General features: G+C 52.5%; 1 protein-coding gene across 1 annotated transcript in view; it reads left to right on the top strand.

Moving 5' to 3' along the window:
• The first annotated feature begins 23,473 nt into the window (after positions 1 to 23,473).
• Ppp1r13b (protein phosphatase 1 regulatory subunit 13B) overlaps positions 23,474 to 26,033 on the top strand; it is a 78,610-nt gene continuing 76,050 nt past the window's right edge. The window contains exon 1 of the mRNA XM_051152118.1: positions 23,474 to 23,612. Coding sequence (XP_051008075.1) covers positions 23,514 to 23,612 — 99 coding nt within the window. The 5' untranslated portion in view covers positions 23,474 to 23,513. The remainder of the gene's footprint in view (positions 23,613 to 26,033) is intronic.

Here is a 26,033-nt window from a genome sequence, read left to right as displayed (position 1 = left end):
TTATAGAAAATGGCCCCACATAGCCCAGGCTGCTGTTGAGCTTGCTATGTAGCCAAGAATGATCTTGAACTCCCAACCCTCCACCTCCCAAGAACTGGGATTGCAAGTGTGTGCCACCATGCATGTATTTGTTACTCCCTCTGCCACTAAGCTACATTCCCAGTCCCAAAAAATGTACCCAAAGTGTAAAGCTTGGCCATTTTGATGTTGATCACAGGGTTGCACTATCTACCACCCCTAACTAAGTCCACCACTTCCATCATGGGTAACAAAAACTCTGTACCTGCTAGCACTCCCCCATGCCTCTCCACACCGTCCTTAGCAACTGCTAACCTACTTTCTGTTTCTGTGAATTTGTCTCTTCTGGGCAATTTATATAAATGGTGTCATAAACTATGGGGTTTTGTTTCCATCTTTTTGTTGTTGTTGTTTTTTATTTTTCGAGACAGGGTTTCCCTGTGTAGCCCTGGCTGTCCTGGACTCACTTTGTAGACCAGGCTGGCCTTGAACTCACAGAGATCCGTTTGCCTCTGCCTCCCCAGCCTCTGCCTCCCCAAGTACTGGGATTACAGGCCTGTGCCACCATGCCTGGCCAACATTTCCCCCCCAGAGGCAGGTTCTAACTATGTAGACCAGGCTGGCCTTGAACTCACAGAGACCCCCCTGAGACTGAGTACTAGGATTAAAGCATGCACCACCACACAATTTCTGAAAGTCAGTTCTTCCTTGCACGAAGGTCACTAGGGATTGAACTCAGGGCCTCAGCCTTGGCAGCAGGTATCTTTCCCCTCAGCCGTTTCACCGGCCCATAGATTTCATTACAGCATTTTCATACATACTTTGTTTTGGTTGATCCTTCCCTTTCTTCCAACCCTGAAGTAACTATAAATAAATATCAAAGGGCAAAGGGCAACATATATTGGTTGAATTTCTGCTGAGTCGGAGTACTCATTGAGAAAAGGGCTCACCGTGGAATACCCTAACATGCATGTCCCCTGCACAAGGGCCAGGAGCCCCAGCAGCCCTGTCTTTCCATTGCATACTGGCAGAAGCTAGTGGAGAGTTTCTAACACGGGCTGGGCTTCTGGACGCATCTTTTCCCCCTAACTCAAGTCCGGAAACCCAAGGCGTAGTCTGTGGGAAGGGACAGTCCTGCCTGGCTGCCGCCCTGGCTTCCTTGAGGCTCTGCCCCTCCTCAAGTCCCTAGCAGGGGAATGACTGTCACTGTGAAAGAGGACAGCTGGGGTCCTGGAAAAGATCTGTGGCTGAGCTAGGCTGTATTGTCGGTGGCCGCTGCAGAATGCTGATCTGGCTACTATAATCAGCGGCTCATCTGATGACCCCAGAGTTCCACCCAGGGGCAAAGCTCTACCCACTACACTAGGCCATCATCCATAAAAACCTGAAGTGTAGCCTGAGGGGCTTCCTTGTCCAAGTATCCATCTGCTCTACTTAGCTGGTTCTGTCCGTGAGAGATGAGGTGCCACTGTAGAGGGGAAGTTAAACTTCCTAATGGAGAGGAAGTGAAGTGTTAAGGACAGGCTGCAGGGAGGGTAGAGACATGTAACCAGCGGTCGCTAGCTAGCTACGAGGGGAAAGCCAGGAAGCTTGGGTGGGTCATTCGGTGATTCCGCTCCACTTGGGTCCTGGAAGAGGTGTCGGGTGCCATTCGTACAATCAGGACTTCCCGTCCAGAACCCAGGACGGGGGTGAGGGGTTAGCTGTGGAAAGGCAAGGAAGGTGTAGCTGAGAAAGCAGCAGGAAGGGAGAGTGTGGCAGACAGGAGGGGCTACCACACTCAGGAAAGGGAGACTGGAGCTGGTGCCACACCTATGAAGGCCAGGTCCCAGCCCAGAAAAGCTGGACACCAACACAGACCCTAGGAAACTAGGGAGCAAGACGGTTAGCTAGCGGTTAGCGTGGAGCCTCCCCCACCTTCCCCTCCCTCACCCCTGCTGCCCAACTCCTCTGCCTAGCCGGTCGGTCGTCAGAGCTGGTCACAAGCTTGAGATGGGTAAGCTAGGCAGTCCAGCCACGAGTGACAGAAGGGCAGGTACCAGGCAGAGGGTGACTGAAGGACTAGGGCACAGAAGGTGATCTGGCCCTGAGGGGTAACACAGGATTTGGGGAACAGAGTTCAACAAGGGGGATGTCAGAGGTTCCAAGTTGTGGAGTATGTGACAAGGTTCTGTGGGTGCAGGAACCCAACTGACCAACCCTTGCCAATTCACATCTGGCCAGAACCCTGGGCATGGGTTGGAGCCAGGCATGGAGTGGGTTAAAGGCCAACCAGTAGCTTCAGTGACCCAAGACAGGCCCAAAATTCCATCCACAGAGGTCAGAGGCCCAACTCAGTGTCCCACGTACTTGCCTCTGGCCATCCTGTCTATCTGACCAGGCCAGATTTGAGTATTCTTCTGAGGCCAGACCTAGTGGGGGCAGGCAGGAAGGAGGTAGGAGGGAGGCAGGGGGGGGGGGGGGGGGAAGAAAGGAGATAGGCATGGATAGAGGGCCACAGGGGGAAGTAGGCAGGCAGGGATAGTGGGAGGCAGGGATGGTAGGAGGCAGGGGGAGGGAGGCAGGCAGAGATGGAGGCAGGCAGGGATGGATGGAGGGAGGCAGGAGGAGGGAGGCAGGCAGAGATGCTGGGAGGCAGGGATGGAGGGAGGGGGGCAGGGATGGTGGAAGGCAGAGATGGAGGGGGGCAGGGATGGAGGGAAGGAGGCAGGGAGGGAGGCAGGCAGAGCCTTAGAAGCCCTAGAAAAAGTGCAGCCGTCTGCTGTGACTCCTTCTTCTCTTGATGTTCAGTGATTAAAAGCAGAGACAAAGAGCCAGGAAGGAGCAGAAAGAAGGTCAGGCCTTATTCTGCAGGCAATCGAGAGCCAGAGGGTTTCATCAGGGCTTTGTCTGATCTGGGTTTGGGCAGGACACTGTGTGGACATTCAGGAAGAGTGGAACCCAGACAGAATACCCAGCGAGTGACAACAACCTACAGGAAGAGGGCATGGGGTCCTAAGCTTGCCAAGTGATACTGCATAGGGGCAGGATCACAGGAAAGCTGAGGAGCCTGGCATGCACCCCAGGACATATACCATTGATGCCCCAGGACAGGGCACCATCACACGCTCCCACACTTTCCTGGGGAGCTCTGCCAAAGCACTGTTGCTGGACTTCCCAGAAGCCATCTGTGGAGACAGCCCCTCTGTGCCCTGGTGCCCATGTAGCTTCAGTCACCTAGCCACGTGGAGCCAGCTGCCTCCCATGTTGGCCTGGAATCTCACCTATAGCTGTAATCTCCTGAAGCTTCCAGAAACCCGGATCTCATTTGTGATTAAAGCAAAGCCCTGGCTTAAGGACCTTGTTTGGCTTGCTGCATGCCGATGCTTCCCTCCCTGGGCTGTTGGTCCCACCTCCTGGCTTCCCTGGGTCTTGGCTTCCCCATCTACAGAATGAGAGGGAGACAGCAGGTCCCTGAGGTCCTTCCTCATTCTCATTCCTGCACGCTGCTGAGTACTAAGACCTAGGAGAGTGCTAGGGTCCCCGAGAGGTACAGACAAAGGGAGGGATAGAGGTGTGCAGGGAGGGGTGCATGTGACTGTAGAGACTGGAGGAGGAGGTCAGGGTAAGGACATCAAAATGGGTTCATGCAGTTGGAGGGATGGATAAGTGGGCAGGAGCACTTGTGGCTTCTGCTGGCTTCTCTCTCTCTCTTTCTCTCTCTCTCTCTCTCATACACACACACACACACACACACACACACACACACACACACACACACACACACACGGCTTCTCTGTGTAGCCCTGGCTGTCTTTTAACTAGCTCTGTACACCAGGCTGGCCCCACACTCAGAGATCTGCCTGCCTGTCCCTGCCTCCTGAATGCTGGGATTAAAGGCCAGCACTGCCTGGTGTACAGAGTGGTTTGAGAACTCCAACTAAGAAAATGCTCCCACCAGATTGGCCTATGGGCGTTTTCTTGATTGATGATTGATGTGGGAGGACACACCTCACTGTGAGCAGAGCCTTCTGGGATGGTGGTCCAGAGGGCTATAAGAAAACAGGCTGAGTAAGCAACGGGAAGAAAGCCAGTAAGTAAGCAGAACTCCTCCATGGCCTCTGCATCCATCCCTTGAATTCCTGTCCTGATCCCCCCAACCTCCGCCCATGATAGGTTGTCACCTGCCAGTTTTAAGCTGAAATAAACTTGTTCTTCCTCAATCTGCTTTTGGTCAAGTTATGGCAGTAGCAGAAACCTAAGACACTGCTCAAACATGAGGACCTGAGTTCAGATGTTAGCAGCCATGTGAAAAATGCAGGTATGGCTGCTCACACATCTATAACTATGGCACTGGAGGAGAAGAGCAGAGACAAGAGGATCATGGGAGCTTATTGGCTATAGGCCTTGCTCCAGGTCCAGGAATAAGGGGAAAATCATAGGACACCAATGTTCCCTCTGACTGCCACCAGTATATACACAATGACATGTACCTGTAAACACACATACACACATATGCACACACACATGCACACATGCATGCACACACAGATGCACACATGCATGCACACATAGACACACAGATGCACACACACACGGACACATAGATAGATGCACACAGATGCACATGCACATACACATGGACACACACATGCACAAATGAATGCACGCACACACTGCTTAAAGGGTGTGATAGTACAGAGCTGGGGTTGCTACGATCTCCTCTACCCCAGGCCCTGGATGGATGATTAAATCAACTTGTCATTAGTAGCAGCAACCAATAGGTGTGAGGTACAGAGGCCTGACATGCTATAGCCTGCTGCCTGGCACTAGTCTCCATCTACAACTGAAGTGACTAAGGCTCAGGGCTGTGTATGTCACTGCTAGTGAGGATTCACAAAGGGTGATGTAGGCGTGTCAGCCCAGAGGTGCCAGGTGTGGGAAAGTCCTCCCTGAAGCTGTCCCCACCTAGAGCCCTGAGATAGCCCATTCTCTTGAGATCCCTGAGAGCGAAGCCCCTAGTAACTCGCCTATCCACCCTAAAGGATTGCCCCATCCTGAAAGCATGCCCTTCCTTCTGCCCATGCTGCTGCGTGGAGAAGGAAGTATGGTGTAGGTGGCCCAGGGACAGCCACTTAGGGAAGAGAGAGCCTGAGTGGGACCTTGAAGGCCAAGTTGATAATAAAGAGAACAGAGAGCAAGCAATCAACAGCGGGGATGAAAGCTGGGCATGGTGCAATCAAGGCTTTGGCCAGGGGGACACTTGGAATAAGCAAGACCAGCCCTGAGAGCCAGAACAGTGGCCAGAGGGACCAGGAACCAGGCAAGGAACAGAACAGACCCGGTCCAAATCTGCATCCCCTGTGGGGCTCTGGGGCAGACCCTGGGGTGGAGCAGTGGGGTCTCAACCTGTAGGTCCCGACATCTTTGGGATCAAACAGCCCTTCCTAGGGTTCACCTAAGACAGAGATCGAAAACACAGAGATTTACATTACGTTTCATAATGGCACAAAATTACAGTTTTGAAGCAGCAACAAAAGTAGCTTTATGAGGAACTGTCTTAAAGGGTTGCAGCACTAGGAGGGGTGAGAAGCACTGGTGTAGAGGAAGAGATCTGGCTCTGTGTCCTTTGCCGGTGGAACGAATCCTCCTGGGCTGCAGGGTGACCTAGCTACAACCAAGCCCATCAGTGAAGCCATAAAAAAGAGCCAGTGCCACCACGAGCCTCTCCTCACCACAGAGGGGCCTGCAGAGATGGAGGCCCCTTGGGGAGAGAATCGCTGACTCTGACAGCCACCAAACAGATTGCTCCTCCCTGGCCAGCAGGCCCAGGGCCAAGGCTTCCAGCTCAGCCCAGTGAATCCCTAGCCTCCCTCCCACCGCCTGGCACAAGCCCACAAGCCGCACCACTGGCTTCCAGCCAGGTTGTTTTGATAGTGGAACCACAGCACAGATTAAGGAACCCTTGGCTGCTGTGTGGCTTCAGACGGTGGTGGCCGTGGAGCATCTCCAGGCCTCTGTGTCCATGTGATCGAGGGTGCCCACTCAGAGGCTGCAGGGAACTCACAAGGCGGAGGAGCAAGAGTTAGGCAGCACATCCAAGAACATGCCAGAACTACCTGGCGCATTGACACAGCCTTTAAAAAAGTCACAGGATGGGGGAGGGGTGCCTAGGCTTCCAACAGAAATGCTTTGCAATACAGACCCCAAACCCTCTCAGGGGACAGTGGCCTCCTGGCTATCCTTCAAGCTGCTTCTAGTGTGCTGGCCTCCTTGGGCACTGCAGTGCGTCCCTGGACTTTGGAGACTGGACTGTCATGTGACCCAGGGAAGACACATAATGCTATTGTATTTCCAGGGTTCCCAGGAGGGCCCTGCTCAGCGTGCTGGCTGTGGGCAGGCTCCATCCTTTCCAGGGTACCGCTTTCAGAGTGCTTCCTCTGGGATAGAGGAAGCAGCACTGTTTCCGGAAGGTGCCAGGGGGAGGAGCAGGTTCCCCCAAAGCACTTGGCAGGTAGCTCAGTCCCACCCTAGAGGCCTAATTAGTGCCCTTCCAGCAGAAGGCTTGCTAGGGGCGGGCACTCCTACTGCCATCCCAATCTGGACACACTAAGCCACGAAAATGTTAACTGCTCTAACTCAAGGTTCTGTGGTCAGCGGCCTGGGTTCACATCCCCACCTTGCCGCTTGGCAACCCTGTGGGCGCGAACAAGCTGCTTAACCTCTCTGATTCTGTTCACTCTCCTAAACCGTGGGGATGTCAGTCATGGTGCCTTCCTGTAGGGTGGCAAGGAGGGTTTCCCAAGTTAGTAAGGTCCTAGAAGGGAAACAGGCCCCAACCAAAGAAAACTGGGGCTGGAGAGATGGCTCAGCAGTTGGTTAAAAGCACTGGCTATTCTTCCAAAGGACCCAGGTTCAATTCCCAGCACCCACACTGAAGCCCACAACTGCTTGTAACTGCAGTTCCAGAAGATCCAACGCCCTCAGGTGGCCTCTTAGGGCACTGGACACACAGATAATATGCAGACAGACAGACAGACAGACAGGTGCAGGGGTGGGGTGAGGCTACCAAACTACCTTTGAAGGGCAGGAGCCGGGCCTGAGAAAAGGACAAGGGGCCTGGTTAGATCAGACGGGAGGTAGCTGCCTCCTGGAACTCCACAGCAGCGAGGACCAGCTGGTCTGTGTGTTCAGAGATGGCGAAAAGACAGTTCATGGGGGATTGGGACAGTTTTTGAGAGGCAGCTGGGTGAGCCTAGCAGGCCTGGCACTGGGACCCGTGCACTGCAAAGGGCGTGAGTAGAAATCCATGCTCTCTCATTTGTTCCCTCATCTGTGCACTCAGTCCCTACTGGTCGGTCCTGGGTGCTGCAGAAATGCAGGCCTCCAAAATCAGCTGTGCCAGAGCTAAGGGCCTCCTTGACTGCCCTGGGAGGCGGAGACAAGGAAACACCAAAGGGCAGAGAGCACACCCAAGGAGGGGTGGGGGTGGGGTGGGGGGGATGGGGGAGCATCCTTGGTGAGTTATTTGAGCGGAAACCTGACTGAGGAGGAGGGAGCCCCCTGAGTCCTCCCCAATAGGCTTCATACCGAGCTGCCTAAAGAGCGCCCACCTCAGGCACTGATTCCACAGCTGCCCTTCACTTCCTAAAGCCCAGTGGGATCCTCAGCGTGCACCGGGGAGGAGAGTTTGCCCCCCAGATACCTTCTCCTTCCACTTCTCCCAGACTGCCTTGCGAGCGGCTCCCCTGGCAGCTAGGAGGTGCCCCAGGCCCCATCTCGGGTCCACACACAGCCAAGCCCAGCCACTGCTCCCGCACATGGGATCCTGGGCATGAGCCTGAGGCCAGGGACAGGCCTGTGTGAGACAAGGTGGCAGATGGGTGACTTGGCAGGCAAACGTATCTGACCCACTTCCTGTCCAGACACTGAAAGTGGCCTGGGGGTCACATATGAGAATGAAGCGGGCTCTTCTGCCCTGGCCCCTGTCATTGATCAAAGCTGTGGGTTCATGGCAAGCACGCAAGTGCCTTGGAATATATACTGTTAAACATCAAAACGCATCAGGGTATGGGGACAGGGAGACATCGAACAAGAAAGGGAAGCATTTCTTTTCCCTCTTGCCTTTCACTGGGAATTGGGCCTATGGCCTTGTGCGTGCTAGCAAGCGCTTTCCTACTGAGCTATAGCCTTCTCCTTTTTAATTTTATTTTTAATTACATTTATTTGCGTGTGTGGGTATTCCATGTTCTATGTGTGGAGATCAGGGGACAACTTGTAGGAGTCAGTTCTCTCCTTCCACCATGTAGGTCTCAGAGTCTAAACTCAGGTTATCAGGCTTGGTGGCAAGCACTCTAGCCCATTGAGCCGTGGCCAGAACCCCATGCCCTTTTACTAAAATTATGAGAAAATGTCTCACTAACTTGCCTGTGCTGACCTTGATCTTGCCCTGTAGTTCAGGAAGGTTGAGCTTGAGGTCCTGGCTTGGTTTCCAAGTAGCTGAGATTACAGTACTGCACGCTCCAAATCAGCTCCAAGTGCTCCCGCCATTAGGGAGAGTCTCTCTGTATAGCCTTGGCTGTCCTTACATTTGTGGCAACTTTCCTACCTCTGCCTCTCAAAGGCTGGCATTACTGGCAGCTCACATTCACCAGGCGAACGGACATCAGATTGTCTCCAATTTGGAGTTCTTATTATGGCCCAAGATGCCATGGACCCTATGAGTCTGAGTGTGAGCGGCGTATTTCTCGCGAGTAACAGCGGGACCGTGTGCGCGAGCCCACGAGAGAATACCTGACCATTTCTGACAGGGATGAGCCGTGTTGTGTTCCCATCAGCACTGTCTAAGAGCTCCAGGGCTCAGCATCCTCGCTGGCCCGTGATGTTGAAGCCTTAACTGGGGCAGTGAGGATGACAAATGATGACACTCTCATGTGCTTCTTTGTCATCTGCATCTCTGTGAGCACATGGTTGAGATTTTTTTTTTTTTTTTTTTTGCTCGTTCTTTTATTGGGTTGTTTGTCTTATTATTGAGTTACAAGTGTTCTTTATACGCTCTGGGTTAGGTCCTTTATTAGGTTTGTGTTTTTTTGTCTTGGAAGGTTGTAGCCAGACCCCTAATAAAAACAACAATGATACCAATAAAAATACTAGTACAGTCATTTCTCCTCAGGCATCAGTGCCAATTCCTTTTGAATAGCCAAGTGAGCCTTAGGGGCAGTTGCTTCCTTCTGGGTGGCGAGATCCTTGAAGACATTTACCTCTAAAACAAACCAGTTTCACCAAGACCACAGATAACACACTAGCCAGGCATGGCGGCTCGCCTGCCTCTGTGATCCCAGCATTCAGCAGGCTTGGGGAGGAGGTCTGTGAAGTCAGGACCAGCCTGTCTTAAACACAAAATAAACAATTAAACAACACCAACCAAAACAACCACAAGTAGAGGCAGCTGTCTTTATCAACTAGAAGCAGCTACAGGCTGGCAAGGTGGCTCAGTAGGTAAAGGCACTTGCTGCCAAACTCCAAAACCTGAGTTTGATCCACAAGCCCCGCACTGTAGGAGAAAAACAGACTCCCACAAGTTGTTCTCCGACCTCCACAAGCATGCCCTGGCATATGTGCCATTCCCACCTGCACCCCAACCCACATACAAATAAAAAACAATTTTTTTTTTTTTTTAAAGAAAAGAAGGGCTTTCCTGGGGAGGTTTCAGCTTGCCTTTTGGTGGAGCGCCTTCAATGACCGCAAGGGTCCTCTTACTTTCAGTGTGGTATTTTGTTTTTGATTTGTAGCCTATAGCCCGGGCAGTCTTTAGCTTTTGGCAATCCACCCATTTTATCCTCTCAAGTGCTAAGTAAGATTAAAGGCACGAGGCACCGCAGCCAGGAAGGCCTCTTTAGTTGTTGGGTGTTTACTGCTGCTGGCTTTGAAACACGCTAAACAGAAGCCGTGTGCTTGTCTGCCAATCACTGTGTATCATTAGCTGAGCTACATGAACAAACCCCGTGTTATGTCAAGAGAGCTTGCCCACCATTTGGGCCAGCAGTGACTAGTGTTTGCTGATCTGAGCATCACCGGGAGCCAGTCATCTGTACTCCCGCTCCCCATACTGCAGAGTAAAGTGTCAGCTCTGATGTATTAGACAAGTTCTCTGTCACCTGACTATACCGTAGTTCTTTAATTTTTGTTTTTAATGTGTAGGAACATTTTGTCTGCATGTGTGTCTGTGCACCATGTGTGTGTAGTGCCGGTGGAAGCCAGAAGAGGCTATTGGAGCCTCTGAAACTGGAGTTACAGGAAGCTGTGAGGCAGCATGTGAGTGCTGAGAACTGAACCCTGGTCCTCTGCAAGAGCAGTAAGAGCTCTTGACTGCTGAGCCATCTTTCTAGCTCCTTACAGCCCGCCCCCTCCCTCCCTCCCCTCCCTCCCTCCCTCCCTTCCTTCCTCTTTCTTAGGATTTTTTTAAAAATTGTATGTACACATATGTGTGCAACTATGTGTGCATGAATGCAGATGCCCACAGGCACAGAAGTGTCAGAGCCACCTGGAGCTGGAGTTACAGATAGCTGTGAGCCACCTGTGGGTGCTGAGACCCGAACTCAGATCCTCCACAAGAGCAGTACAGTACATACTTTTAACTCCTGAGCCATCTCTCCAGCCCCTCTTTGGACCCTTTAAAAAGTTTTAAAATAGGATCTGGCTAAGTTAGGGTCTGGCACTGAACTCACTGTCGCTTAGGCAGGCCTTGATTTGTTCCTCCCTTTGTCCCCGGAGTAGCTGAGGGCACAGGCTTGTATCTGGATAAATCAAATGGTAAAACCAAGAAAAGCACAGAGTGAGCACAAGATGGAGAGATATGAAGATAAAACAAACAAAGGAGCCTAAAAAGAACTCCATGGGGTTCCCGGGGCACATGACACTAACTGGTGTGAACCTATAGGTTTTCATTGGAAGTCTGTATAGTATCTAACGTGTTAGAAATCAAATCAGTGTAAAAAGCAATTAACCACACGTTACTTTTCTTGTTGCTCTGACAAATTACCCACAAAGCAACTCCAGGAAGGAAGAGCCGTTTTGGCTCATGGGGCTCAGCCGTTCATGGTGGGGAGGGTGTGAGGTGCATGAGGGCTGTCGAAGCACATCTGCAGCCAGGGAGCAGAGAGACGCACAGCGGTGCTCGGTCACTGTCTCTTTTTTGTTCAGCTTGGAACTCCAGCCTGACCTACATAACGAGACCCTGTGTTAAGTAAGAGGAAAGAAAAGCAAATTTGCAGGTGACATGAAGCAAGTGGTTCCCTGTCACCTGCATCAGTGTGTGTGTGTGTCTGTGTGTGTGTGTGTTTAAGGGGGGAAGAGAGGGAGGGAGAAAGGGAGAGGGGGGATGGAGGGAAGAAATGGATGGATTGAGGGAGGGAGGGGGTGCTTTGGCATACTGTACAACTCCATAAATGGAAAGGAGTACTGTCCATTAAAGTTCCCATAGGACACTGGCCACATCACCCATGGTCACCTGGGCTGGCAAAGCTAAGGAGTGTGTGTGTGTGTGTGTGTGTGTGTGTGTGTGTGTGTGTGTGTGTCTTCCTTCCAGTGTCCTGGGAGGGCAATGCTGTGCCCTCTGGCTGACTCCAGAGGCACTTGCTGCTTCAGCATCGCCTCTGCCACCAGGACAAATTGCAGCAGTTGGTCTCACTGTCTCAGGCATCAGCGGGCTGGCTGCTGTCCCTGGCACCAGCAAAAAGGACAGAGCGCCTTGTTCCCGAGCATGCTGTCTGCAGGGGAAGTGAGCGTGGGCGCTGAGGAAAGCAGACGCTGTCATCCAGCCGGTGTGGGTGTCCTGAGGTCAAGCCGCTGGGCTGAGCATTCAAGGCTGCCAATCATGCACACGTGCTGTGGGGCTGGAGAGCTGGGAACTCCCTGCAGTGCAAGGACACAGCAAAGCCCATGAGCTCTCACCATGGGCCACACCTGCTAGTTTGCGTAATTCTGACAAAAGAAAATTCCCCAGGTAGACACTTCTATTCCCCTACTTTACAGACGGGCAAACTGAGGCAAAGAAAATTATGTAAATGCGAACCCCTTTTTTTTTCTTTAGTTTTCTGAGATCTTGCTGTGTGGGCCAGGCTGGCTCTGACCCTGTGACCTTTTTGCATTAGCCTCCTAAGTGCTAGGATTACAGGATTATAGATGCGTGCCACCACATCCAGCTTGATAACTTCTACATGGTATTGCAAAACAGACCCCAGGGAAAGCTCATAAAACAACATGGCACATGTACATGGTAGAGATCAGATGACGCTGACAGCCTCGTTTGGAACCTGACCTTCCAGCTCTGGCTTCGGCCCTCCCAGACACCCATTTCCTCTCCACTGAGGGGAAACACTGTCGACTTGGGGTCACAGTGACGGGCATATGAGGTCAAATCTGCCCAACCACCTGGGGCCAGCAAAATGACAACATTTAACTCAAGGTTAAATTTCAACATTGGGAAAAATAAATCAATCAAGGGTCACTCATGTTGCCTTGATACAACAATCTGAAAAGCACAACCCGGAAAGACAAATGAGAAACCACCTAGCCGGGGTACGAAGGGGGTGGGGGGGCGGTCCACGAACCTTCGGGAAACCTTGCAACATGAGACAGACTAAGATCAGCACTGCGGCTGGGATGGTGGGAAGACATTGTCCTCCAGAGTGGAGGCCAAGGTTGTTGTGGCAGTGGATGGTCAGCTAGAGGCCACAGAACAGGGGCAGAAGCCAGGGCGCTGGCCCCTCCTTCTCCCTAGACCGCAACAGTGGGCACTTGACAGAACTACAGGGCACCGACGGCAGGCAGAGCCTGAACGCTGGCAAGGACACAAGTTGGGGTGGGCTGAGGACCGGCGACAGTTGTCAGCAGCCGTGGGACAGTGCTGGCAGCTCCTCTCTTCAATTTAGTCAGATGCTAGGGAGGCAGGATTAGCATAAAGGAGAGGTTCCTCCCCATCCCCCACCCCAAGAAGGTGGTCATGCAGAAGCAGAGGTGCCCATCTTTTTAGGCTTCCCCATCCTTCTTCATTTTTCTACCTACTTGTACCAGCTGTGCCCCAACATTTGCTAAACACCTGCCAAGGTGAATGCCTGGTCACGTGCTCACTCCCACTCATTCCAGTCATTGGGTGAGCATCTTCCATCCTCTGGGAACAGCTGTAAGGACTCAGGGTAGGGACACCCTCGGCTTCCTGCCACGGGTGTTCATTCTAACAGGGCAAAGAGCATGTAATAAAAAAATTTATTTATTTTATTTTATTTTTTTGGTTTTTTCGAGACAGGGTTTCTCTGTGTAGCCTTGGCTGTCCTGGACTCACTTTGTAGACCAGGCTGGCCTCGAACTCACAGTGATCTGCCTGCCTCTGCCTCCCGAGTGCTGGGATTATAAAGGCATGCACCACCATGCCCGGCCTATGTAATAAATTTTTGAATAAAGTGTTGTGAAGAACAAGTAGAGCAAAGTACCCCTCCCCCGAACACACACACACACACACACACACACACACACACACACACACACACACACTCACACACACACACACTCACACACACACACACACACACACACACACACACACACACACACTCCAAGCACTGTTTGTGAAGCACACTGTTGGGCCTACTGGCCTCCCTCAGCCCTTGGGCACTCGCACGTGCATGGGTCAGATAACCCTGGGGTGGTCCTTGCAAGAAATGTAGCCTCTCAGGATGACACCAGAACCCTGGTGCTTCTGATGCTGAAGTTAGGGGAAAGCAGGATTTGGGAACGCGGATGGACCGCTGTGCTCTACACAGCATTTGAGGGGGGCTATAAATGTGTGGGTGGGCCAGGGGCTTATTTTAGCTCAGACTGCTAAAGCAAGTACCAAGCCAGGTGTGGTGGCAACTATAACACTCTAGTACTTGGGAGCCAGAGATAGGAAATTAGGAGATCAAAAGCAGCCTGGATTCCATGAGAGCCTGTCTAAGAACAAAGCCAGACAGCCAGATATGTTGGCGGACGCCTGTAATCCCAGCACTCAGGAGGCAGAGACAGGAGGATAGTCCTGAGGTCAAGTCCAGTCTGGTTCTAAACAGCAAACTCCAGTCCAGCCGGGGCTGTAAATTGAGATCCTGTCTCAAATAAAATGCCAAACAAGGTAACATGTACCATAAGCTGGACATCTTAGCCGCAGCAGAGATTAACTCTCACAGCTCTGTTTAACATCATGGTGTGGGCACCAGTGCAGCTGGAGTGTCGCAAGGGCCTCCTTTCTAGCTGTCCACAACACATTTCCTCTGGATTGTCCTCATGCTATGCCAGGGTCCCCCGGCTTCTCTACAGTTTCTCTGAGGACAGTATTTCTACCACCCATGAGGCGAACAACCTCACCACGTCCAAAGCCCCCTGCGGTGCCGCCTTCCGTCCAGGTAGGACTTCAGCGCAGCACTTTTGAGGGGTTGCAGATACTTACTTAGTCCACGCAGGAGGCTGTGCAGCATGTACGTACTTGAGCTATCAACGTGGGGCTTGGTGGCTACAGTGCTGTCCTTTGCATCTGGAAAGTCCCTCGAACTCTCGTGTGCTGAAGCATTGGTCCTCAGCTGCTGGGGAAACTGGGTTCCAGGAGAAGCACTGGAAGACTGGGCCTACCTGGAGGAAGGAAGTCATAGGGCTATGTTCCCGAAGGGCACATTGGGGGCCTCAGCCTGCTCCTTCCTCGGCATCTCATTCCCTCCACTAAGTGCCCCCCATAACGATGTACTTATTACTGCCTTCCCGTAGGTCCCAAAGCAGCTAGGCTGAGTGACTGTGACCTGAAACTCTGAAATTATTCATCAAAATAAATGACTGAGCCGGGAGTGGGGGTGCACGTCTTTAATCCCAGCACTGGAGAGAGGCAAGGTTAGCCTGATCTACATATTGAGTTCCATCTGAGTCCCAATTAAATACACTGAATTTAAGAAATGATAAATGGCTGCCCTACATTCACTTTTCTGAGATATTTGGCCACATAACAGCAACTCCTACAGGCCAGTTTCAGTCAGGTACACTTGTGGGGTGGGGGGGCACACTTGAGAATGAAAGCCCAGCCCCACTGGGTTAGGGCTGTTAGAGAGAACCCTGCAGTCTGGGGTGTGGGCTCTGCCTGTGAGGCTACCGGGCGTGGCTACCTTGTGACAGAATGCTGTGACAGGCACTGAGGTACTTGTGCTTAGCCAAGGAGTGACATATCTTTGAGCCGTGTTAAGCACAGTCACTCTTATGAGGCAAAAAAGACTGCCTCCGGAACTCACAAAGAACAAAACAGGCAGAGGCCCTGACTGCTCTATCTCTCTCCTGCTCTCCTGGACTGCGTCCAATACCAATATGGAGTGGGTACCCACTGAGGTGCCCTGTACGAGGTCAGAGCAGGGCTGGAGAGCGAGGTCAGAAAATGAATCTGCCTTCTCCCTGCCGATCACCTCAACAGGTCCATGTTGTTGGCGCCGAACTCTTTTCTCTCAGGGCTAACCTTCTCTTAATGACGCCCCCCTTTCATCCTCTGAAGACCTCAGCCCTTGTCCCTCCAGCTCTAGGAGTGGAAGCGATCTTGCCAAAAACAGGGCTGGGATCCCTGCCCTCTCTCTTGGCCCCCACCTCCCACCCCTTCTATGAGCCTCTCCTTTGTAAATAGCACTCCTGGAATTTCCCTGGCTTTCAGGAAGCCATCTGTTTCCCACAGGGACTCTGACTGGTGATGAGACAGCACCATGAACAACAACGGAAACTAGAGGTTCCTGGTACCGGCCACGAGCTCAGGTGGGGGGTGGGGTTAGGTGGAGGTGAAAAAAATATGTCAGAAAAGCCTGGCATAGAGGTGGTAGAGGAGGCATAGGCTAGCTTGCCTGACATACCTGTAGGGCATAGCCCCTGATGGAGAGGCTCCTGGGGCAGGGTCTGCTACCTCTACATGCTGAGGTCTAGCAGCAGGGCACAGAAGAGGTCAGAAATAAACCAAGGAATGAACCAATGTACTAGCTCTGGCCCCTCTCCTCCCATGAGGGCCTGCAGAGGCTAAGAGGCGGGAGAGCTGACCTATGTATGTGCTCTTGGGAATGCCCAGCTTGTGCAGCTGCAGGGGTGGGAGTGGGTGTCGGTGGCACAGGGTTGCAGAACTGAACCAGTCCCTGGGCTGCAAGTTTGAGCTGTGATCCCAGGAGGTGTCTTCTCTGCAGCCCTGGATGACCGGCAGAGCCTTCCTGGTGAGATGAGACCACTAAACACTAGCCAGGGCCTCGGTGTGCAGACTTCATCCCTCATCCCAGAGGGACTGTGTCAGAGGCCTGTTTGTAGGCACACGAACCTCTCTAGTCCACAGCCTTGTATGACATCTCCTGGCAGGAGTACTCGGCTGACACCCAGCTCTAGAAGAGCTTGTGGGTTTCTCTGTAGTTTTTTTTTTTGTTTTTTCTGGTGGAGACAGCAGTTTGCTACGCTGTTTGTCAGCTGTCACCTCTGTGCATGGGCCTGGAGACAGCACTGGATACACGAGCACAGACCCTTACAGAATTCTCAAGGCAGTCACCCACTGACGCCAACTTTTCTTTCCCTTGAACATACATTTTTCCTAATTATTTTATACAAAGTATTTTCATCCCATTCACTCCCACCCCTCCCCCAACTCTTCCCAGACCCACCCCCTGCCTTACCAGCACTTCCCAACTTGGTGCTCTCTATCCCTTTTTTTTTTTTTTTTTTTTTTTAATAACCTGCCAAGGCCAGTTTGTACTGCCCAGACAAACTGCCCGTGGGTGTGGGGTCACCCAGAGGAGTCTGATCCTACCAGAGGTTATACCTTCAAAGAAAACTGACTGTTGCTTGAAGAGGCCACCACCTGTCACCAGCACCTCAGAGTGCCGACTGGCTTGATGTTATACAGGTCTTGTGCCGGCAACGCAGCTGCCGTGAGCTCACGAGTGTGGTGCTTCCCTGTGGGCTGGACCCACCTCCACCAGTCCTCATCAGGAAACTGCACTGTAGACTTGCCTATAGGAAACCTCATGAAGATCTTCCCTCAGCCAAGAGGAACCAGCTCTGGGTCCTTTTCCCAGAAGAGTTTAACTTGTCTCCAGTTGAAGAAGCAAGCAAGCAAGCAACCAACCAACAACAACAACAAACCAGGACAGTCCATTTAGTAGAATCATAGTGGCTGATTCACTCCTGGGGCCTGTCAACTCCCACCTGCAGGTTCTTGGCCAGACCTACAATTTTTCTGACTTCCTTCATACAAACTCTTAGCGCCCACAGGAGAGGTAGAAGAAGTCTGGTTCACAGCCAGCTACTGTGAAAATAGGTTCCCTGGGAGCCATGGTGGCAGACGGCACGCCTCTGCTCCCTCTGTCCCTCTGCCACCCCCACCACACACTGAGAGCAGTAACAGCTTGGTGCTGATGAAGTAGCGACTATCCACGAGTGGCAGAAGACCAGGTCCCCAGGGTCTAAGAGCTATGTGCCCCAGCCCCTCCCATCTTGTCCCAAGGACTGTGGGAGACACTTAGGCTTTACACTCACAGTGCTGGCTCAGTTTCCTGTGTAGAAGCCCATTTTGGTACAGGGAGGCCAAATTTGGAAGTCAGAGGTGAGCGCTGAGAGGAAAGGACATGGGGGTGGGTAGGAGGTGGGCTGTGGAGTGACTGTGGCGGGGCCAATGCCCAGGCTAGCCTCTCGATGAAGCGAGAGTACAGCTTCAGGTTTGGGTGCAGGCCCATGCTGGACAAAAGAAGGAGGGGCCCAAAACATAACCCCAGAAGGCATCGGAGCTGACGTCAGCATCGAGCCTACATCTGTTCATCCCGACCCCAGTCTCCAGCACTGCACAGAAGCTTAGGACCTGCGCTGCCCCTCTCTTTTACTGTCCCCAATTCCCACCATTCAAACCACACCCTGAACAGGACCCAGCTCCCCAGCTCCACTCTCTCTACTTCAGTGCATCTAAGTCCTCCACTCCCGAAGCAGGCCATCCCGCCTTCCTGACTGCGCTGGACTCCTCTTGGACCCTCATCAGGGCACACGCGGATGCAGAGCCCCACTCTGAGCTCACCACGCCCCTCTGTCCCTAATCCTTCACCGAGCTCGCAGCGCGCTGAGCACACGCCCACCAGTACCTTCCTGCCTCACCTCTCCTCCTCCTCCTCTCCAGGAAGGCAGCAAAGCTATGCCCTCAGAACTCAGAAGGCAACTCAAGAGCTACCTTCCATATGGCAACGCAGCCGCGTCTGTCGCATTATCTGGTTTTATAACTTTAAAGCACATTTGCCAGTATTTACCACTTTCTCCCCTGACAGGAATGTGAACTCTGTGAGGACAGGGACCTCATCTGTCCTGTTTGAGATGAGGCCGCTCAGGCCTAGCACATAGGAAGCATGTTAACTGTATTGGCCTGCTGGCCCCTGGGAGAGACGGGGATATTGACAGGTCTAAGGTGACAGACAGGTTATGATGGGTGATCCTGGGGTAGGCAGTCTGGGAGAAGTGAATGAGATGCCCCCACCCCCACCCCAACCCTGGAGTATCTGCAAAGGAAGAGGGTTGAAAAAGTGAGCAGAATGGAGCCAAGCATTATGCCACGCATGGGGAGGTAGGTGGTCATGGGCCTACCTCCTCGGGAAAGGGAACGGTAAGGGCTGGAGAGCGCTGTGTGTGGGCTGCTGGGGCATGGAGACTAATGTGAAGAGGTAAATTGCTTCTTTGAAAGGTCTTACGGGTTCAATTGTGCCTGCCCCCAAGTCAGATACCGAAGTCCTCACCTTAATACACCTCAGAACGCGACTGTGGCAAAAGATAGAAGCGTTAGGAGGAAATTGAGGTTAAATGAGGTTCCGTGGCTGGGCCCCAGTCCAGTCATGACTGGCTTCCCATAAAAAGGAACTAACAGAGCTGTGACCAGAGACGGCTCTAGGAGAGGCAACAGTGCCTGCCGTCTGCAAGGCCACAAGGCAGGCCTTGGAAGAACCCACACTGCCTTGGTTTCCATCTTTTAGATTTGACTTTGAACTTCCAGCCTCTAAAACTATTTCCGTTTATTCCTGTTGCCTAAGCCACTCTGCTCTGTATGTGGCATTTTCCCATGGCAACCACAGTGAACTAGGCATGTCTTAATTTTTTAAAAAAATATTTATTTTGCTATATAGTTTGACTCAAAAATCAAACAGAATATATTTGTCAGGTTCAAAAATAAAAAGTATATAATAGCAACCAAGTATTAACAATTCACACAGTCAAGGATAAATTCTAGTGACAGTATATGTCCTGTTATGATGCTCAAAGTGGCATCTGCCTCTGTGATCTTCCTTTAATTTAACCCCTGACCTTAGTCTAATCATGAGAGAAACATCTACATCTCAACAGGAACGTTTTAAAACCACATGCCGGTTAAGTGTCTTTTTAACTTGACACGAGCTAGCTAGGCTCAGCTGGGAAGAACAGACCGCAAGTGAGAAAATGCCACCATCAAGCTGGCCTGTGGTAATAATTGACGTGGAGGGACCCAGGCCCCTGTGGGCGGTCCCTGCCCTGGGCAGTGGTTCTGGGTTGCATGAGAAAGCTGAGCAAGGTGTGGAGAGCGAGTCAGTAAGCAGCACTCTTCCTTGGTCTCTGCTTCAGGTCCTGCCTAGGCTCCTCTCATGATGGACCCTAAGTTTTAAGTAGAAATGAATCCTTTCCTCCCAAACTGCTCTTGGTCAAGGTGCTTACCTCAGAGAGCAAGCTAGGATAATTTGGCTGGTACTTCTCCTAACCATTAAAGTCATTAAAAAACAAACAAACAAGAAAAGTTTTGAGAAACTGTCACAGCCAAGAGGTATGAAAAGAACATGCTGACTAGACAGAAGTGTTGTCCTAGACCATAGGCCATTAGGTAAGACTGGAAACCGGGGAAAGTCTGTATGCTAGCCATGATAGAGTGACACAGGTTCATCAGATCAGGAGTAACAAATTTACCACAGCTGGTAATTAGGTGTTACCAATCGGGACAGCTGGGAAACTGCTCAGAGGATACAATGCTTGCCCTGTAAGCACCAGGGCCTGCATTTGAATCCTAGCACCCATGTAAAAAACTGGCACAGAGCTGGGCGGTGATGGCGCACGCCTTTAATCCCAGCACTAGGGAGGCAGAGGCAAGAGGCCAGCCTGGTCTACAGAGTAGGTTCCAGGACAACCAGGGTTACACAGAGAAACCTTCTCTAAAATAAACCAAACCAAACCTGAGTGCAGAGCCATATGCCCACAACTCCAGCGTTGGGGAGACAGAGACAGGCTGATCCTTGGTGGGGAGCCAGTCTCTCCCAGTCAATGAGTTCCAGGCTCAGTGAGAGCCCTTGTCTCACAGAGTAAGGCGGAGCCTAGAGAAACTGCTCAGCAGTTAGGAGCGCTTCCAGAGGACCTGGGTTCAATTCAAAGCACCCACATGATGGCTTACAAGCATCTATAACTCTAGTACCACGGATTTCAGGCCCCCTCTGATCTCCACAGGCACAGGCACACATGTGGTGCACATGTGGTGCACATATGGTGCACAGACATACATGCAGGCTAAACAACCCACACACATAAAATGCAATTTAAAAGTACTTAGACACAGTAAGGTGGAGATGGAGCAACCGACGCTGATGCCTAGCGTCACCCGTGGGACTTCACATGCACACGTACCTCGTGCACACACTCCCCGCTACACACCCTCACTAAGAATGGTGGTGATAATTAGAGGAAACTGGGCAGGAAAAGCATACAGAGGGCCACACCTTACAGTGGTTCCACTGAATACTTTTTACGTTACGGTGGTGCAAAGGGACGTGACTTCAGTAGAAACCATATTTCAGATCTTGAACTTGGGCCTATTTGTGGACTATTAGTGTTCAGCTCAGTACGCCGTGCTGACTCTGGGCAGCAGGGGAGTCGGAACTCCCAGGCAGCTGTGCGGTCACCAGGAAACGGTGCTCTGGGGCTCTGAGGATCACTGCTAGGATGGTAGGTTATAGGCATACCGGCTACATCCTCCAAGTACGACATGTTCCGCGGCACATGCTTATTGGAGCACGGTTCCAGGAAGTGGAGGAACCACGGCAAGGGGGCCTGCAACAATCCTTCGACTGTCCTGGAAACAAAACAAAATACCTAATAGCGCTCAATCTGCCTCACGTCTGTTGCTGGTGTACTCAGATCCCAGGCCCACCTGCAGGCATCCTGTATTAGTGTTCTGTGAGGCCCTCCAGAACTTCATTATGCAAATGTGAGTATATACTGATTTCCTTCAAGGACATTTTAAATTTTTCTGAAGGATATTTAGCCACTTTTAATACACAATGTCAGAAAGGTACAAAATAGAGGGGGGTGCGTGTAACAAGCTCCACAGATTCACCACCCAAAATGAACAACTCCAAAGAATTCACCCCTTATAGCTCTGAAGCTCCCCTCGGAAGCCAGCTCTAGGCTGGGCGTCTCACATATGCTGGGATGCATCTCTGAACACAGCGGACATCTTTTTTTTTTTTTTTCTTTTTTCAAGACAGGGTTTCTCTGTGTAGCCCTGGCTGTCCTGGACTCGATTTGTAGACCAGGCTGGCCTCAAACTCACAGCGATCCGCCTGCCTCTACCTCCCGAGTGCTGGGATTAAAGGCATGCGCCACCACGCCCAGCTCACAGCGGACATCTTATAAACCCTACTGCCTGCGTTCTGCCTTTCATGTGATTCCGGGGGGGGGGGGGGGGCTCTGAGGAGCTCTGCTGTGGATGATGGGAGCTCCTGAAGGGTCTGTGGTGAAATCATGTGTCAAGAGTTCCAGGAGCCGCTGGAAACGGTTGGGGCTTGGAGGAAGCTGAAGCCTGGGACGGCTGCTACACACGTCTTTGCTGCAGTACAAGAAAACGAGCCTTGAACACCAGTGTGACCTGTGGGGTGGAGAGGACCTACTGGCCAGGCTGGCTCGGGAAATACTGCCTGGAGATGAGCCTGGAGGACACAGTGGCATCGATGCAGAGGTCAGGCAGGTGTCATTCTGTGCCCACAGGTCCTGCAGAGAGGCTTGAGAGATGGCTCCCTGGTTGAGAGTAAGTGTGCTTTCCTAGAGGACCACCAAGGTTCCCAGCGCGCAGGCAGCCACAGCCACCTGTCACTTCAGCTCCAGACATCTGGAGCCTGCAAATGCATGTGCGTATAAAGACACACAGACCACACCATGCACAATAAAATGTTTGGGTTTGTTTTAATTTTCTGTACATGCTGTGTTTTGCTGGTATATATATGTCTGTGTGCCACACAAGTGTGCCTGCCTGCGAAGGACAGAGAGGGTGTCATTCCCTGGAACTGGAGTTACAGGCATGTGAGCAGCTGTGTGAGTGCTGGAGATCAAATCAGAGTTCTGTGGAGCAGCAGCCAGTGCTCTTGGCCACTGAGCCACCTCTCCAGTCCCCAAAATACATCTTGTTTGTTTGTTTGTTTGTTTGTTTCTTAAAGACCTTGTGGCCAAGGTCATCTTAGGACAGTGGATAACTCTTTAATGGGCCCATCTTTCTTTGGGCTTAAGTGGGTCAACATCTGCCCCTTTACCACTCATGGTCTTTAAGTTCGTCAGGACTGGAAGGCCTCAAGCTCACTTCAGCTCCCGATGGGGAACTCAAAGCCCAGAGAAACAGTACAAGTTGCCTCGTGGGAGGTGGAGCAGAACTGGAACCAAGACTCACGTCTGATGTAGAGTCACTCACTCCCAAAACTTCCTCTACTCTCAAAACCCTGCTCCCAGAAAGGATGTGTCACTCGCCACTCATGGTCCACGTGAATTCGCTCTTAAAGCCCTAGGGGCATTTATACACCAACCCTGCTTGCTAACAATAACGTAACTACCGAATTCGCAGGGCAGCTGGCACATGCCACCAACTGCTAGGAGCATTCCTTCACACCTCACACCCATGCTTCCCCGGAGAGGTACTATTATCCTACACAGCCTATGACGGAGCCGTGCTCACCTAAGATCACACAGCGAGGGTGTGTCAGCAGCGGTGCTGAACCAAGTCTGTTCAACTGGAAAGTCCACGCTCTCAATCGCTAACCCCCGTGGCCTCCTAAGCACAGGCGTGGCTGACCATAAGGGGGCTGGTGTAACCCGGGCCTCCTCCCTCTCTCTACCCCCACTTAGCAACAGCCTCCTGCCTCTCAAGAGAGCCAGACAGGCTGTAAACTGTCCCTGATCAACACCCGCTGCCCTCTCCAGGGGCTAGGTACGTCTCAAGGTGATCCACCGGGTCTGTGTTTGGGGTCACCCCACTGGTCTCCATGTTTCTGGAAGCTCACGGAAGCTTAAGTCCGGTGCAGTTCATCAGCCGCTGTGTCTCATCTGTCAGAGTTCAGACGAATGGCCCAACGTGGACCGCTCAGAAAGGGTGCCTGCCCACCCGGCAGCCTCTGCTGAGGGTCTGCTCTGGCGCCTGCTCTAGTCTCTGTCATTCAGCCTCCCAGACTGGAGGGCAAAGTGACATGGAAGACAGGGCTCTAAGGACAGACCTGGAACCTGAAGACAGAGACTGGACCCTGCCCTGGGACGCTCCGGTTGGACCTCCGAGGATATGGACACAGGTGGGCATGGGCTCTAAGGTCGTGGGATGGTTCAAGGGAAGGGCTGTGGCCGACAGCTTGTGTGCTGTGCCCAGGAAGGCCGAAGTGGCTCAGGTCGCGGTGGAAGCTGGGCAGAGACCCAGATCCCTGGGGCCTATGGCACTGAGCGGTATGCAGTCCGCGGACGTAGACAAGTCGGGGACACCCCGGGGGTATCATAGGGTCAGAGGAGGTCTGCGGCCCGCTCGCCGCTAGCCTCTCGGACCTGAGGTTCGAATCCCCGCCGGCCCTCCCTTCTCTGACCCTCTCTTTGTATTCGTCCGAGGTGACCCTAAGCCAAAGCCTCGCAGACTCAGGCTTCGGAGGTCCCTCAGCGCCTCAACGCCCACCTAGCCTGCTTTGCCGGAGAGGGGGCGGGGCCGGCGTCCGCAGCGCGCGCCCCTCCCCCGCCGCCCGGAGCGCGGACGCGCACGAGCGCGCTCTCACCTGGCCTGCGGAGAGGCCCCGCCCCGTCGTCCCCGCCTTCCTCCCCCCCCCCCGGACCAATCATAGGTGGCGTAGGTGGGGGAGGCCGACGCGCGGGGGCGGGGCCTGCGCAGCCTGCGGGGTGAGCCGTGCGGGTGGCGGAAGGCGGCCGGCTTCGGCAGAGGCGGCGGCAGCGGCTGAGGGACGGCGACGCGGCACGCGGGGCGGCGCGACAGGACGGGCGAGGGCTGCGCGGCTCTCCGCAGTGGCCGCCTCGCCGCAGCCGGGCCGCAGGGCGCCGCAGCGGGTGCGCGGCCTGTGAGGCGGCCGGAGCGGCGTCCTGTCAGGCGGCGAGGGCGCGGCGGACGGCGCCGCGATGATGCCGGTGGGTGCGGGCGGCGGCGGCGCCGCGTCCCGGGGGCCCCGCGCGAGGCCGGCCGGGCGGGGAGGAAGCGGCGGGCGGGCGGGCCGACGGGCAGGTGGGGGCGGCGGCTGTCAGCGGGCGGGCGTGGGCGGGGTCGCGAGACGCGAGTGCGCGGCCTCCGCAGGGCTGCAGGCTGCGCGGGGCTGCGGCGAGTGTGGCCCCTCCCGGCCGGTGACCCGTGCCTCGATTTCCTCGCGGCGCTTTGGGGGTACCCGGTGCGGTGTTGTGTTCCCACGCTCGGAATCCAGGTTTCCCCCTGCGCTGGGTGGAACGCACGCCGTGCGCGGATTCAGAGAGCCATCTTAGGAATCCCCTTGCTGAGGCTTCCCCGTGGGTGCATTTGCTCCACCTGGCGCGATGTCCCTCCTGTGTGTCCTGAAGGTTGAGCCGGTTGTGTGTCGCCCGAGCCTTTGTCCTGCTCTCTAGGATGCTTTTGGCCAGGAAGACGATCGTCATTGGGGTTGCCACCTTCCCGGTCTTTTCCTTTACCTGCAGTTCAAGCGGCAGTGGATGCTGAATTCTCATTTAAAAAAAAAAAAAAAAAAAGGCTTTTTGTGAAGTATAAACGTTGTGATTAATGGGGGGGGGGGGAATGGCATGGGTTGTACCCAGTTGGACATGTTTTTTTGGCTGCCTATTGAGTAAAATTCTTAGACGTAATAAAGTAACAATCTTTTTTTTTTTTTTTTTCTCGTTTGTTTCTGAAGTGCTGCGGATCAAACCTGGGCTTTGCAAGGCTAGGCCAGTGCTCTACCGCTGAGTTTATATATCCCAGATTAAAAAAAAAAAAAGCTTACGTGAAAGATCACGTTTCAAAGAGAAAATATGTCTCTCTGTATTTTTACTTGAATACTGTTGTTCTGCTATGCTGCACCCAAGCTCATTAGCTTATAGACCTCTTTTTCAAATAATTTCCTGTTTCTTGATAATCTCGTTGCTCCCTTTTGCACTGATTCCAACCACTGGTATTTGTGGAGGTTTAAGATTTGACCTACTTGATCCGTAAATCCTTTGGTGTTAGGCTTGTTGAATTGTAAACACGTTTTTAAACGATTGTCATGTAATGGAAAGAGCATTAACTGAGAATCAGAAGAGCTGGGGGCAAATAATTGTTCTGATACTTCTGTTCTGTGACCTTGAGAGAGTTGAGGTCTGGACCTTAAGTTAACTCTAAGGGACAAGCACATGTCAGAATTTGAAGTATGACCCTGGAGATCAACCAGGATGTTTTTCAAGTGTTAAACAGAAAGTCATGCTGTTTGTTTTTTTTTTTTTTTTTTTAAATCATGGCTTTGGGTTTTCAATTTGTAATTTTAAATCTCTGCAAGATATGCTTTATTTCCTCTTTTTTTTTTTTTTTTTTTTTTTTTTACTGGCAGAATGTTGAAAGGTATTGTGGTATTTTAGAGTTTTGAATGCAGTTTCAGTAAGTCTTGGTAGTTATGGTGAGAATGCATTCATGCTGTAATAATATTGAAGATTATCAAAAGCTTGGCAGGTTTCAGCATTGGGTAGTGTTTACTTATAAGTGCCCTATTAGGAGACTTGGGTGA

The sequence above is a fragment of the Acomys russatus genome, chromosome 1, assembly GCF_903995435.1.
Source record: "Acomys russatus chromosome 1, mAcoRus1.1, whole genome shotgun sequence".
Taxonomy (NCBI): Eukaryota; Metazoa; Chordata; class Mammalia; order Rodentia; family Muridae; genus Acomys; species Acomys russatus.
The sequence above is the reverse complement of the archived record's forward strand: the minus strand, read 5'-3'. Positions and strand labels throughout refer to the sequence as shown.